General features: G+C 48.9%; 1 protein-coding gene across 9 annotated transcripts in view; it reads left to right on the top strand.

The window, feature by feature from the left end:
* SFMBT2 (Scm like with four mbt domains 2) overlaps positions 1–12,647 on the top strand; it is a 228,122-nt gene that overhangs the window by 163,500 nt on the left and 51,975 nt on the right. For all 9 annotated transcript variants that reach the window (XM_053895623.1, XM_053895624.1, XM_053895625.1 and 6 more), the window contains one exon: positions 3,862–3,988. In XM_053895623.1, coding sequence (XP_053751598.1) covers positions 3,862–3,988 — 127 coding nt within the window. The remainder of the gene's footprint in view (positions 1–3,861; positions 3,989–12,647) is intronic.

Raw genomic sequence — 12,647 nt, forward strand, 5'->3', positions numbered from 1 at the left:
CGCTCATTTTAAAATAGTGCGAGAAGGGAGTTTTGCTTGGAGTGTCGGCTGAGCTCCTGCTGAATTGACCCTCCGGCAGGTAGCAACTGCGGCTCCTGTGCAACTAGCTGAGGGATGTGGAGAGTGAACAAAACGGGCAGATCTGGAGGGGAGCAGGTGCTTGGAAGGAAGGAACACTGTGGGGTGACCGTGTGATTCTTTTCAGACTTCTGGCCTGAGGTCAGCCACAGTGGACGACGTAGGAGACGACAAAAGCAGTGATATAAAACTCACGGTCTTTCTGGCCTGACGAAGCACATAACAGAATGTGAGCAACCACACCTGTTGGAAAGTGAGAGGAGTCTCAGATAGGGAAGAGTCAGGAGAGGGAACCGCACATTCTGTGTATACACTCTGCCTAAATCTTTGGCTGATCCGCAGAGCGTGTCTTTTCCAGGCAAACTCCAGGCAGCCTAGCTAAAGACAAAAGGCTGAGCTGGGATCTGAGCTCCTTCTCAAGAGACAGAGCGTGTAGTTTGAGTCCAAACAAGTTAACTGCTTGCGAACACAGAAAACCAGCACTCTCGGGAAGAACATAACACAATCCAGAGTCTATGCGACACGACATTGAAAACGTCCGGACTTCAGAATTGGTCAGCACACGAAGCCGCAGAAAAATCGGACTCATTTTCTGTAGAAAAGCTAATCGGTAGAGGCCAAACCCAGCATGATCCAGGTGTTGGAATTAGCAGACGTGTGTTCAAAAACTCCCGTTAAAACTCCGCTCAGAGGCATAAAGCAGTGGTTCCCAAAGTGCAGTCCTGAGGCCAGCCTCCAGCACCACCTGGGAACCTGTTGGAAATACAAAATCTGTAGCCTCACCGCAGATCACATGAATCGTGAACTTTGGGCTAAGGCCCAGCAGTCTTTGTTTTTTTTTAAAGGTTCTCCAGATGATTCAGATGCCCACTAAAGTTTGAGAAGGAAAATATGAATGAGAAAGTAAGAAGTTAGGGTTCTGTGTCTCCCCCCTCCGTCCTTCCCCAGCTCACACTCTCTCTCTCAAAAATAAACAAACATTAAAAAAATATTAAAAAAGAAAAAAACCTTGGCCAGTATTTGTGCAGACTCTTAACAAGAAAGGTCTTTGCTACTTGACATTCTACACGTGGCTCAGAATTTTCCTCAGTGTTGGGAATGAGAGCAGGAGAGCTCCTCTGTGTTGAAGAAACAAGGGCCAGAATGTACCAAAGCAGCTGAAATTATAAATGAAAAAGTTCTGGAATCTCTGTGGGACCCAAGCAACATAAATACAAAGACACCCAACATAGTCGAACTGCTGACAACCAAATGTAAAGAGAAAAATCTTGGAAGCATCCAGAGAAAAAAAATGATACGTTTCAAATAGAGGAACAACAACGTACGTAGCGAACTTCTCATCAGAGACAAGGGGTGCCAGAAGACAGTGAACCAATGTTTGTGGAGTACTAAAAGAAAAAACCCACAATTCTACATGCACCAAAGGTAACATTTCCTGAATGAAGGTAACAGACAGTTCGGGGCACCTGGTGGCTTAGTCAGTTAAGTGTCCGACTCTTGGTTTCAGCTCAGGTCATGATCTTGTGGTTCGTGAGATCAAGCCCCGCATCGGACTCTGCACTTACAGTTCAGAGCCTGCTTGGGATTCTCTCTCGCCCCCCCTCTCTCTGCCCTTCCCTTGCTCACACTACCCTCCCCCCCCCATAAATAAATAAACGTTTTTAAAAAAAACCTGACACTTCACCAAGGAAGATACACAAATGACAAAGAAACATGTGAAAAAATGCTCAACGTCATTCGTCGTAGGGAAAATGCAAGTTCCAGCCATGATCAGCTGGCACTGGACACCTATTGGGTTAAAATTTGCAAAAGTGCCAATACCAAGTGCTGGTGAAGATGTTTAGCAGCGGGAACACCACACACTGCTGATGGGAACGCAACATTTGGCGGTTAGTTTGGTGGTTTCTTAGAATGTTAAACGTACATTTCCCATGTGGTCCAGCAATTCCATTTCTAGAGAAATGAAACTATGTCATAGGCTACATTGTATTCCCCAAAATTCATATGATGAAGTCCTAACCCATAGTACCTTAGAACGTGAGAAGTACGTGGAGTTAGAATGTTTTTTAATGTTTGTTTATTTTTGAGAGAGAGAGAGAGACAGAGACAGAGTATGAGCACGGGGAGGGGCAGAGAGAGAGAGAGAGAGACCCAGAAGAAGCAGGCTTCAGGCTCCAAGCTGTCAGCACAGAGCCCGATGTGGGGCTCAAACCCATGAACCGGAAGATTCGAAGTTGGACGCTTAACTGACTGAGCCACCCAGGCACCCCTGGAGTTAAGAGTTTCTGAAGACGCAATTAAGGGAGCATGAAACCCTACGGGTAGACCTTAATCCAAAATGAGTGGTGTCCATACAAGAAGTGGAAATTAGGATGCAGACGGCATGCGGGGAGGAAGGAACGTTCGGAGATACAGGGAGAAGGTGGCTGTCTACAAGCCAGAGAGAGTCCTCAGAAGAAAGCGGCCCTACCGACACGTTGATCTCCGACTTCCAGGCTCTGGAACTGAGAGGTGAATTTCTGTCGGTAAAGCCACCCAGTCTGTGGTATTGCGTTCGGGCATCGCAAGCAGACTGATACACCCTGTTCACACAGAAACTTGTGCTTGACTGTTTACAGCGGCTTTATTCACGACCACGAGCAATTGGGACACAGCTCGGATGTCCTTCAGGTGGCTAAGGGGTAGACCGTGGCACATCTACAGAAACTACTCAGCAGTACAACAGAATGAACTTTCCGTTCGTGCGGTAGCATGGATGAATGTCAAATGCGTTTTGCTTAAGTGGAAGAAGCCGGACTGCACCGTGTATGGTTCCGTTTCTGTGATATAATGGAAAAGGCACAACTCTGGGAACAGAAGACGGGCTCGTGGTGCAGGAATTGGGAGTCTGGGAGGGATTGATCACCGAAGGGCCAGTGCAAAAGCATTTCGGAGGTGAAGGGACTCCTCTGCGTGTTGATTGACGTTAATGACCGTACGACTGTACGGGAGCCTCAGGAACAGGGCACCGAAAAGAGTGAATTTTCCTACGTGTAAATTTTTATTTTTATTTTTATTTTTTAATGTTTGTTTATTTATTTGGAGAGAGAGAGGGGGAGGGAGAGAGAGACTCCCAAGCTCAGAGCCCGATGCGGGGCTCGATCCCACCACTGTGAGATCACGACCTGAGCTGAAACTAACAATGGGACACTCAACCGACTGAACCACCCATGCGCCCCTCCTGTGTGCAAACTTTTAAAAAGAAGTGAATTTAGAACGTAAATAAAAGTAAGCCCAAGGCATACATGTAACACAAATACCATTTCAGATAAAACCATGGGGATTCGTCACCAGTAGACCTCTATAAACAACGCTAGTGGGTGTTCTTCAGGCCACATGGAGACTCAGGCTGTCTCCTCACACCCTCGAATATGCCCAGGCGTGATGTGAGTGAGAAGCATAGGGAAGGAAAAGAAATGATTTGCACGTCCGTGGTCGCGTGGAAATAAGGGCATGCGTGGGTCTAGAAAGAGACCATATCCACCCTCTCACTGGACAGATATTATTAGGCGCCTGCTGTTTGCCCGCAGTTCTAGCTCTGGGATGAAAACAAACTGGGCATGGTTCTTTTCTCGCGAATGGCAGGAGAAACCTTTGTCTTACGGAGGAGATCCGCGTGCATCGCGTGCGTGTGCGTGCGTGCGTGCGTGCGTGCGTGCTCGCGTCCCCGGCGGGCCCCTGTGTTGCTGCGCGATCCCCTGCTGTGGTGCCCTCTGGCTCAGTGTCCGCTCTTTTCTCTTTCAGACGTCATTCAGTCGGGGTTTCACAACGAACATGAAACTGGAAGCCGTCAACCCCAGGAACCCGGGAGAGCTCTGCGTGGCCTCTGTGGTCAGCGTGAAGGGGCGGCTGATGTGGCTTCACCTGGAAGGTACGCACCGTTGGCGTCGTTCTGGGGAACTTAGGGCGCGTCTGGAAGCGGCAGGGTGCGCGTGGTACTTCTCAGAAACAACGCCTTTTGCCTTCCTTTTCCTTAAACAGATCTGAAATTATTCAGTGTTCTTAAATGAGTCAAACTCATCGAACACAAATTTGTTCAGGGTCTCTCGTCTTGACTCATGATTTCATGAAAGGAGACACTGGTGTGATAATTATGTTTGGAACACAGTGGCCTTTTTGCATCTGTGATTATAAAAGCTAGTGTCACAATTAAATTAATATGAACCACTAACACTGGTATTTGAGGTCTTGGATATTATGAGGATAAAATTATATATTTGCAATTTACTGTGAATAACACTCTGTACGTTGGTTTCTTCCATGGATCTTTAGTTGTACCTCGAAATAGTAACTAGAGATGACTTTCTCCCTAAATATGTAATACACAAGATTTAGCCTTATGTGTTTAATGATGTTTAAACTGCTGTTTATAGCTGTAGTTTGTTTATAATTGTGCAGATAATTCACAGAACATTCTACTTTATAAGCGGAACCTTGATCAGATTTTAGATTTGGAAAGACTACATTTTGTATGTTTTGTTTCCAGTGACAAAGAATTCAGATCAGTCTGATCTGTAAGGTTTTTCCCATTTTTCCGTGATCTGAATTCTTTGGGTTTATTTGTATCTCAGTCTCGTGACATTAATTATTTTAAACGTATATGGAAAAACAAGACTAGTCGCGAATGAGAAAATCATGGTAGCTGTCTCGGCCCATATTTTAACTGTCATGGCATCCCCTACCGCCACTGGAATGGAAAGTTTGGAAGGCCACGGAAGTGGTGCTCGTATCTTCCTCCTATCTCTTTAGGAAGAGCACATCTAAAAAGCACCAAAAGTTGTGAGGCTGACGATCTCCTAAATAGTAGAGTCCAAGGGAGTGAAAAGGGGAGAGAACAGTGACGGTAGGTGAGCGTCGCCTGTGTCCTCAATTCCCAGGAAAACAGTTTAAAATGTTACCGTGGTTTAGGATTTCAAAATCAACTTGAACTAAAAGAAAATCTCAAAAGGTTGATTGCTTGGTGGCTCTTCGAGTAAAATGGCCTCTAGTAGGAATCAGCCACAGTGCAGGCAGACACAGGCGGTACGGGGCGCTTTCTGCAGCCGCGGGAAGAGAACGCGACCTTACTTCCGTCACTACGTGTAAAGTTGAGTCACCTGCTGTTGGAAACACAGGATCCCTTCTGTGACTTCCCATCGCTCCATCAGACTTGCCACCTCATACTGGGCTAAGCCATGTTGCGAGATCGGGACCTTGCTTGCGTGATTCATTCGAAAGCAGACGCGGTAAAGTTCAAAGCCCATGTTTCATCATTATTTAGCACATCGTCGTTAAAATTCTTTGGCAATCATTATTTATTTAGCGGTTTGTAGTTCCAGAGTGCTCTACAGCTGTTAATTACCTAACACAGACACGCAGGCAAAGCGTGTCCTGATTTTTATAGTTGGAGGAACGTTACGATATGCCTGGGGTCAGTTTCCTTCTCCTTGTCATCTTCGTCGCTTAATTCACCCAACCCTACAGATTCCCAATTCTTAAAAACGGTGTGAGCGGCAACAGGGTAGAGTTAACATTTCTGACAGGCTTTTCTCCTTAATATTGTTTTTCACTGGGATATAAATTTCCATTTTTATAGCAAAGAAATGTGAGGCAGCTCATGTCAGCTGTTATTCTCCAGAGTGCTTTTTTATCCTGTAGCAGCGAGATCAGTTAGCGTTAGGAAGCAGAGCAGAAAATAAGTAGATCGTCCGTTTTTTCCCAGCCCTTACTCATTAAAAAAAAATTTTTTATGAACAGTTTGTTGCATATTATCCACGTGGAATTCTTGATCAAAATCCTGTGTTTGTTGGATCGAATAAAGTAAAATCCCATTTTGTCTCTTGGCTCTCGATTGTATTTTGGGTTTTTTTGGGGGGGGTTTGTTTTGGGCCCCCACTGAATATTACCTTTTAAAGTGCCAGTGAACTTAATGGCATTTATTTCTTGTTATTCCTCAGTTTTATGTATATACTGTTCTCTTTCCTTTGTCCTGGGAGCGCATGTTAGAGATTCGCTATGGTCACTTTGTGGCCGTTAAGTTATTTTTATGATGATGGTGATTCTGGTTATAGACCGCTTACTTGACACTTGAAACAGATCAAATACTTCATAACAATTCGTTAGTTATTTTTATGCATTCAGTTGATTTGAAGTATTTTCAGCACATGGCTAATCGACCACTTTTAGGTAATTAAAATGATCATTTTCTACTTAATACGTGACGTCTCTGGAGGTCGGTTCTTTAAGTGTCTATAAAAGAGCTGATGTTGAAGGGGGGGGCCATGGATGAGATATGGGAGACGAAGGTAGTATTGCTTTGGGTGCACATTTGAAAGAATTGGGAGCTCTCCAGAACCGTGGACGGTGAGTGCAAGGATGATGGGGTTTCTTTGATTTAGAGAGGACGTTGCAGTGTCAGTACTCTGCTCGAGGCGGTCAGATCGGTAGTTATAAGCATTACCCGTATAGTAGAGGTTGCTGTCCGTGGTGATGTCTTAGCGTCACGGCCCTGCATTCACGCGTCTGTCCCCGCCCCACACCAGGTCCTTCTACTTGCGTTCCAGATGCTTGTCCTCGGGGACAAGGAGGGTCTTCACCCGTCCTCATGATGCTTTAGCTCCCTGAGAGGGGTTACAGCTTTGCAATGCCTTCCTTGGCTTCTCTTACCCCCTCGTTATTAATCCTGTCCTCCGGTTTAGAAGAGATGTGGGAAGCTCCATGTTCCTGAATACATGACTTTTAGCCTTTGCGCTAACATTCCTTTGATGCCATAAAAGATATGGCCACCAGCAGGCTTCACTTCTGCAAAGTTATGTGGCCCTTTTTGTTGCTTCCACTACAGAAATTTTTGAAGAGAGCTCTGGAAGGGGACACTGAAACCCGGTTTTGACCTGGGGAGCGCTGTTGCACGTGAAAAACAGGCAGGGGGACTCTCTCGGCTGGTGTTCGTTGTGCTTTGAGCGCAGGGAGGGAATGACGTCCTGGGGGAGTTGGTGCCCGCTGCTTTCGGTTCTGATCTGTCATAAAAACAAACACACAAGGACAGAAACACGAAGACGACCTAGAGTCTTCAGGTCTGCGGAGACGTATGAAAATCTTAAGAACAGGGAGCTTGGGTATTACCAACATCTCCTAATCTTTGTTTTTGCTGCCCTCTGAAAGGAAACCTAGAGAAAATTAAATTTTTCCACACTCAGTCCTGGAGAACGTACTGTGTGAGTGTCAGTCTGTGAAGTCTTCGCCGGGTATAGCTTCGGGCAGTAGCTTCCTGGCGTTCAGGACTCCCATCCTGTCACCGCGAGCTTCACATCCCCCATCAGCAAGCACCGAACACGCAGGGCTGCGCGCCCGTGGTCCCCGATTTCCGCAGACGAGCGCCCTCAGGAACAGCCGGCGGACTCTTGAAGTCTGAGCCTCGTGTAGGATTTCAGCGGAGGGAGTTAAACGTAAGACGCTCTGACGGTTCAGGGACGGATGTGAGCTCTCCTTCTCCCCTCTTGACAAATGCATGCACTTTGGAACCGTGCAGTGACACTCCCTGATCTGTCTGATCTTCTCTTGGCTTCTTGGCTGCGGTGAGCGACCTAGGCCTGCCTCTGCTGGTTTCCTTTCCGCCACTGGCTCTAAGTGTCACGCACCCTTCAGAGTTGGCACAGGGCATGTCCCTGACCGGGCCAGGCTTGCGGGGTCCTCACTCTGACACCTGCTACGGCCAGTGTCCTGAGTCGGGTCACCTGGGTCGTTGGGGGTGACAGCAGGAAGGGGCAGACCTTTCACGCTCAGTGCACGGACTCTCACATAACGCCATTTCCTGGCCTGGTCGTTTGCCTGACCTGGTGCTTCTGACTCTAAGTCAGAACGCTCTGGTGCACGTTTTCTAGCACGTGAACCTCCAGTCGCCTGCCCGGCGGAGGCGTCTACCTGACTGTGTGGAATTGACAAGGGGATTCGAGGCCTGACTGATTCCTAGACTTGGAACCAGGCGCCTCTCCTCAGTCCCAGCCTCTCAAAGGCTCCTAGGCTGTCCTCTCCTCATCTGCATGCGGCCCAGAGGCTGAATTGGCTTGCTTCTTGCCTTCCTTGCCTTCTTACTTTGTTCACTTTCAAATCTGATGAATGAATGAATGAATGAATGAATGGGATAACATACTAAGCAAGGGTAATGGAGTTTCCCACTTGAGCCCCTCATGGCAAAATTGATTCCATGTGGCATAGGGGTGAGGGCTCAGACCAGGGGGGAGTGAAGAAGTATTTAATGGAGGGTTTAGGTTGTTCCTATACCAGAGTCCTGGAAAAGTCACTCTATCTTGAATCAAGTCACATTACTGGAACCGAGAATGTGCTGACCTCCCCAGGATGGCCCCCATCCCAGAGTACATTTGGGATGGGACAGACCCCTTTGAGACTCTCCTGAAAGCTGTTGCCACTCTGGAAGATACACTTGCACACATACGCGATTTTGGGTGCCATTTCAGACGATCCATGGACCCTCTCAGAACAGCTCTCGGATGGACCTCCTTGGAATTCATGGATCCCAGATGAGAATTCCCGCAGGAGACCGTCTCAGGAGCTGCGAATAGATGTTGGTTCTGTGTTGTCCCCCGCGTGGCTTCTAGACACAGGTGGCTGCTTTGTTTTCAGTGAAAGCAAGTTATAATTTCAGCCCCTCAGGAGCACTACCTGCAGTCAAGTGCTCAGTGGTCACGGGAGGCTGGTGGCTGCTGATTTGGACAGCACGGATCTAGAAGTCTGTGTCCTTGCAGGAGACTCTCTGGGACAGCACAGTTCTAGATGCTCCGCTCCAGTAAAAAGTGAGCCTCTCGGGCCTGTCAAGGCCCAGAACTCAGATTTTCTAGAAGTGGGGGGCAGTAAAGCGCAATCCACCCTGTTAAGTAGCTCAGTGGCAGGCTAAACGCGTCACTTATTACCAAGGGGAAATAAGGTTTCCGGACTCGGGAGCTTAGACACTGGAGGGACAGTCTGTGCGCCCTGATGTCAGTCAAGAAACAGAGTCAGTGTTTCTTTTTTTCTTTTATTTTTTTTTAATTTTTAAAGTGTTTATATATTCTTAGAAAGAGAGAGAGAGAGAGAGAAAGTGCAAGTCGGGGAGGGGCAGAGATAGAGAGAGGGAGACACAGAATCAGAAGCCGGCTCCAGGCTCTGAGCTGTCAGCACAGAGCCCGATGTGGGGCTTGAACCCACGAACGGTGAGATCATGACCTGAGTCAAAGTCAGAGGCTTAACCGACTGAGCCACCCAGGCGCCCCTGAGAGTCAGTGTTTCAAGCAAGACGGGATTGTGCCTGGAAACAAGGTGCCTCTACGATCACTGAGAGAGCTGCAGACAGGAGCTGCAGTCAGGAGGCCACTGGGGGACTCTTCATTTCAAGAGCACTTTGGAGTCCCAAGGGCAGGAAGCCTCAATCGCTGGCCCGCCACTGGCTTAGCTGCAAAGCGTGTGAGGACACAGTGGCACCCCTGCAGTGTCTCCAGGGACCGTTGAAGTTCATGAGCAGAAACAGAAGTGTGGAGCCGGCTGCTGCAGCCTTCGTGGCCTTTGCTTGCTGGCAGGAGGACCGCCCTGGCCTCACGCTGCCCTCCGCACCTCCCATGAGTAGAAAACCATTGGTGGAGCATGCTCTGTCCTCAGGATCATCGTGCAGGGGAGCCTGGGAGTTTGTTTCCCAGCTCTGTATCCCCTGAAGACAGGAAGGCGGGAAGTGGTGCGCAGGTCCGGTTAGCGGTAACCGGCATTCCCTTTCTCTACCTCATCACCAAAGAAAACCTGGCTGTGTGGCAAATAGAACATGCAAGATCTTAGATCACCTAATGAAATGGTGAAAGCGTATTCTTTTCGTGGAGGTAGCTGGTCAACAGTTCATCGCTTTTAAGCAAAGTAGCGCCGTGTCCGACTTCTGCTCAGGTCACAATCTCGCGGTTCGTGAGTTCGAGCCCCACGTCAGGCTCTGTGCTGACAGTTCGGAGCCTAGAGCCTGCTTTGGATTCTCTGTCTCCCTCTCTCTCTCTCTCTCTGCCCCTCCCCTGCTTGTGCTCTCTCAACCCAAAATAAATAAATAAACACCTAAAAAGATAAAATAAGAAAGCAGCACTACAAGACATGTCTAGTTTACTCTGCTCGCATTTGGGCCAGCACCCCAGCATCTGTGGGGAGACCGGGTGCATTTCCCCCCCTCCTGTAGCAGGTATCATGCCCTTTCCTGTTACTCGTAATCACCTTTCCTGCCTCCAGTTGTCCTCACGCTCAGTTTTATCTCTTTTCTTGATCAGAAGGTTGAGATATGCTCTCTGTCTCCTGCTTTGATTGGTTGTGTTTTTTGTTTCTTTGTTTGTTTACAGAAGTTCCCTGCAGTCACTTAGGATTCTCCATCTCTAGGTTGTTTCTGTCCCTTTTCCTGTTTGCAGTATTTGACCTACGTTGACCCTTCCTTCCCCTGCATCTTTTCCAGAACCCCAGGCCAGGCAGGTTTCTCTTCCCCACGGACTCCTCCTTAGATGAGCATTCTAGGCGTTGCCTGGTTCATCTACCTTCACGCGTAAAGGTCAGAGCTCATCACAGTCTTTTCCCCTGGTGCCCTGTTTACCCGCCTGCACAGCGTCCCCCGTGTGGATGCTCGTGTTCCCCAGTCGGGCGTCACTGTCGTCCCCCCTCCCGTTGGCTCTTCTCCTCGAGTTTCCCCTCTGACCCACGTTAGAAACTAGAAAACCATCCAAGCCAGCAGGCGTAGGGTAACTCACATCTGTGTGCCCACCCCCGTGCCCAAGGAGTCCCCTCAGTGCCCCGTGTCCCCGTGAGTCTCCATCTTCGCGGCTCACTGCCACTCCTTGGTCCGGATCTTCGTCCCCTACTCCTGCCGTCGTTCCCTGGGCCCTGCTGCCTTTGTGGGGCCCTGAGACTTGGCTTTGCACCGTAACAGCCATCGCCTTCCTCCTGATACCCTGTGCGTCTGCACGCCTCCCCACGGCACATCCGCCTCCTAGATGTGTGACCTCGGGTGCTTCCTGAGTTTAAAACCCCCTTTCTTATTGGTGCAGCTGCATAAAATGTGTAGAATGGGGGTCTGTACCTCGTAGGATGGTTGTGGAGATTGGCGGAGTGAAGTGCTCCTCGTCGTGTTTGCACCTGACGGTGACGGCTCAGGAAGAGGGGTGGCCGGTGAGCGGGAAGACAGGCGGCCCCTTCTCACTTCGGCCCCGCCTCCCTGCACAGAGCCTGAGGTCCATCAGAACAGAGAACTCCCGTGTCTGTGCACACCTTAACGCTGTCGCTGGCGCTCTGTGACACAGGGCCGTACTGTCTCTGCCTGTCACAGAGCACAGTGTCCACACAAGAGTTCGTGTGCACTTGGCTCGCTAAATGCTCGCTGCGTATGTAAGGAGGAATCAGTAAAACCCGTGTTTCCGAACGAGAAAGTGATCTAAGATACAGCGGTCCCTTAACAACTTCTATCTTGCCGACTGAATTTTGAGCCAGTGGGATAAAACCAACATTCAAGAGCTCTTTGGTCAGTGTTTCCCTATGCTCGGTTCAGTTCCAGTAAATTCCCTCCATCTCCCAATCTACCGGAGGAGTCTGTTAAAGTGCAGATCCCTGGGGCGCCCGGGTGGCTCAGTCCGTGATTTCGGCTCAGGTCATGATCTCACAGTTTGTGGGTTCGAGCCCTGCATCGGGCTCTGTGCTGACAGCCTGCTTGGGATTCTCCCTCCCTCTCTGTCTCTCTCTCTCTCTCTCTCTCTCTCTGTCTCTCTGCCCCTCCCCAGCTCGCTCTGTGTGTCTCTCTTTAAGAAATAAATAAAATAACATTAAAAAGAAGTTTAAAATGCAGATTCCCGGGGCCACCACAGACCTAGTGCATCTGAATCCCAAGCAGGGTCCAGGAATCTGCATTTTAAAATCCCCTTCCCCAGGGGCGCCTGGGTGGCTCAGTTGGTTAAGCGTCTGACTTCAGCTCAGGTCGCGAGCTCACGGTTTGTGGGTTCAAGCCCCACATGGGGCTCTCTGCCATCAGCACAGAGCCCACTTCTGTTCCCCTGTCTCCCTCTTTCTCTCTCCTCCTTGCGCTCTCTCACTTTCTCTTTCTCTCAAACGTAAATAAACATTTAAAAAAGTAAATAAAGGCACCCTCCCCAGATGATTGTTCTGGGTGCTAGGGTTTGTGAAGGACGCTGAGATCTAACGGGCAAGGTGTGGCATGGTCTAAAGGAGCTCCCGTCGAGGCCACCTCTCATATATAGGAGAGCAGGTGCAGGAAGTGCCCCTTAAGCCTTCCTGTAATTTGTGGAAGAGTCAGGTGGTTAATAAGCATTTCGCCGAGGCTTGCAAAAACCAAACAAGGGAAAATGCAAATGTGAGAGTAATTATATTTCAAGCCAGCGTGGGTGGTTTTAAAATCTTGAAAAGGAGGGACGGCCTGCTTGAGACAATTTTGGGAGAAGCTGTGTCGGCAGATCAGGGGTTCAGAGCAGGGTTTCCCGAAAGTTAAAGAGGCCGGTCGGACAGTGGGTACGGTCTGCGGGCACAGGCTTTGCATCCTC

This window comes from Panthera pardus, unplaced genomic scaffold (assembly GCF_024362965.1).
Source record: "Panthera pardus isolate Hobbes unplaced genomic scaffold, ASM2436296v1 HiC_scaffold_6, whole genome shotgun sequence".
Classification (NCBI taxonomy): Eukaryota; Metazoa; Chordata; class Mammalia; order Carnivora; family Felidae; genus Panthera; species Panthera pardus.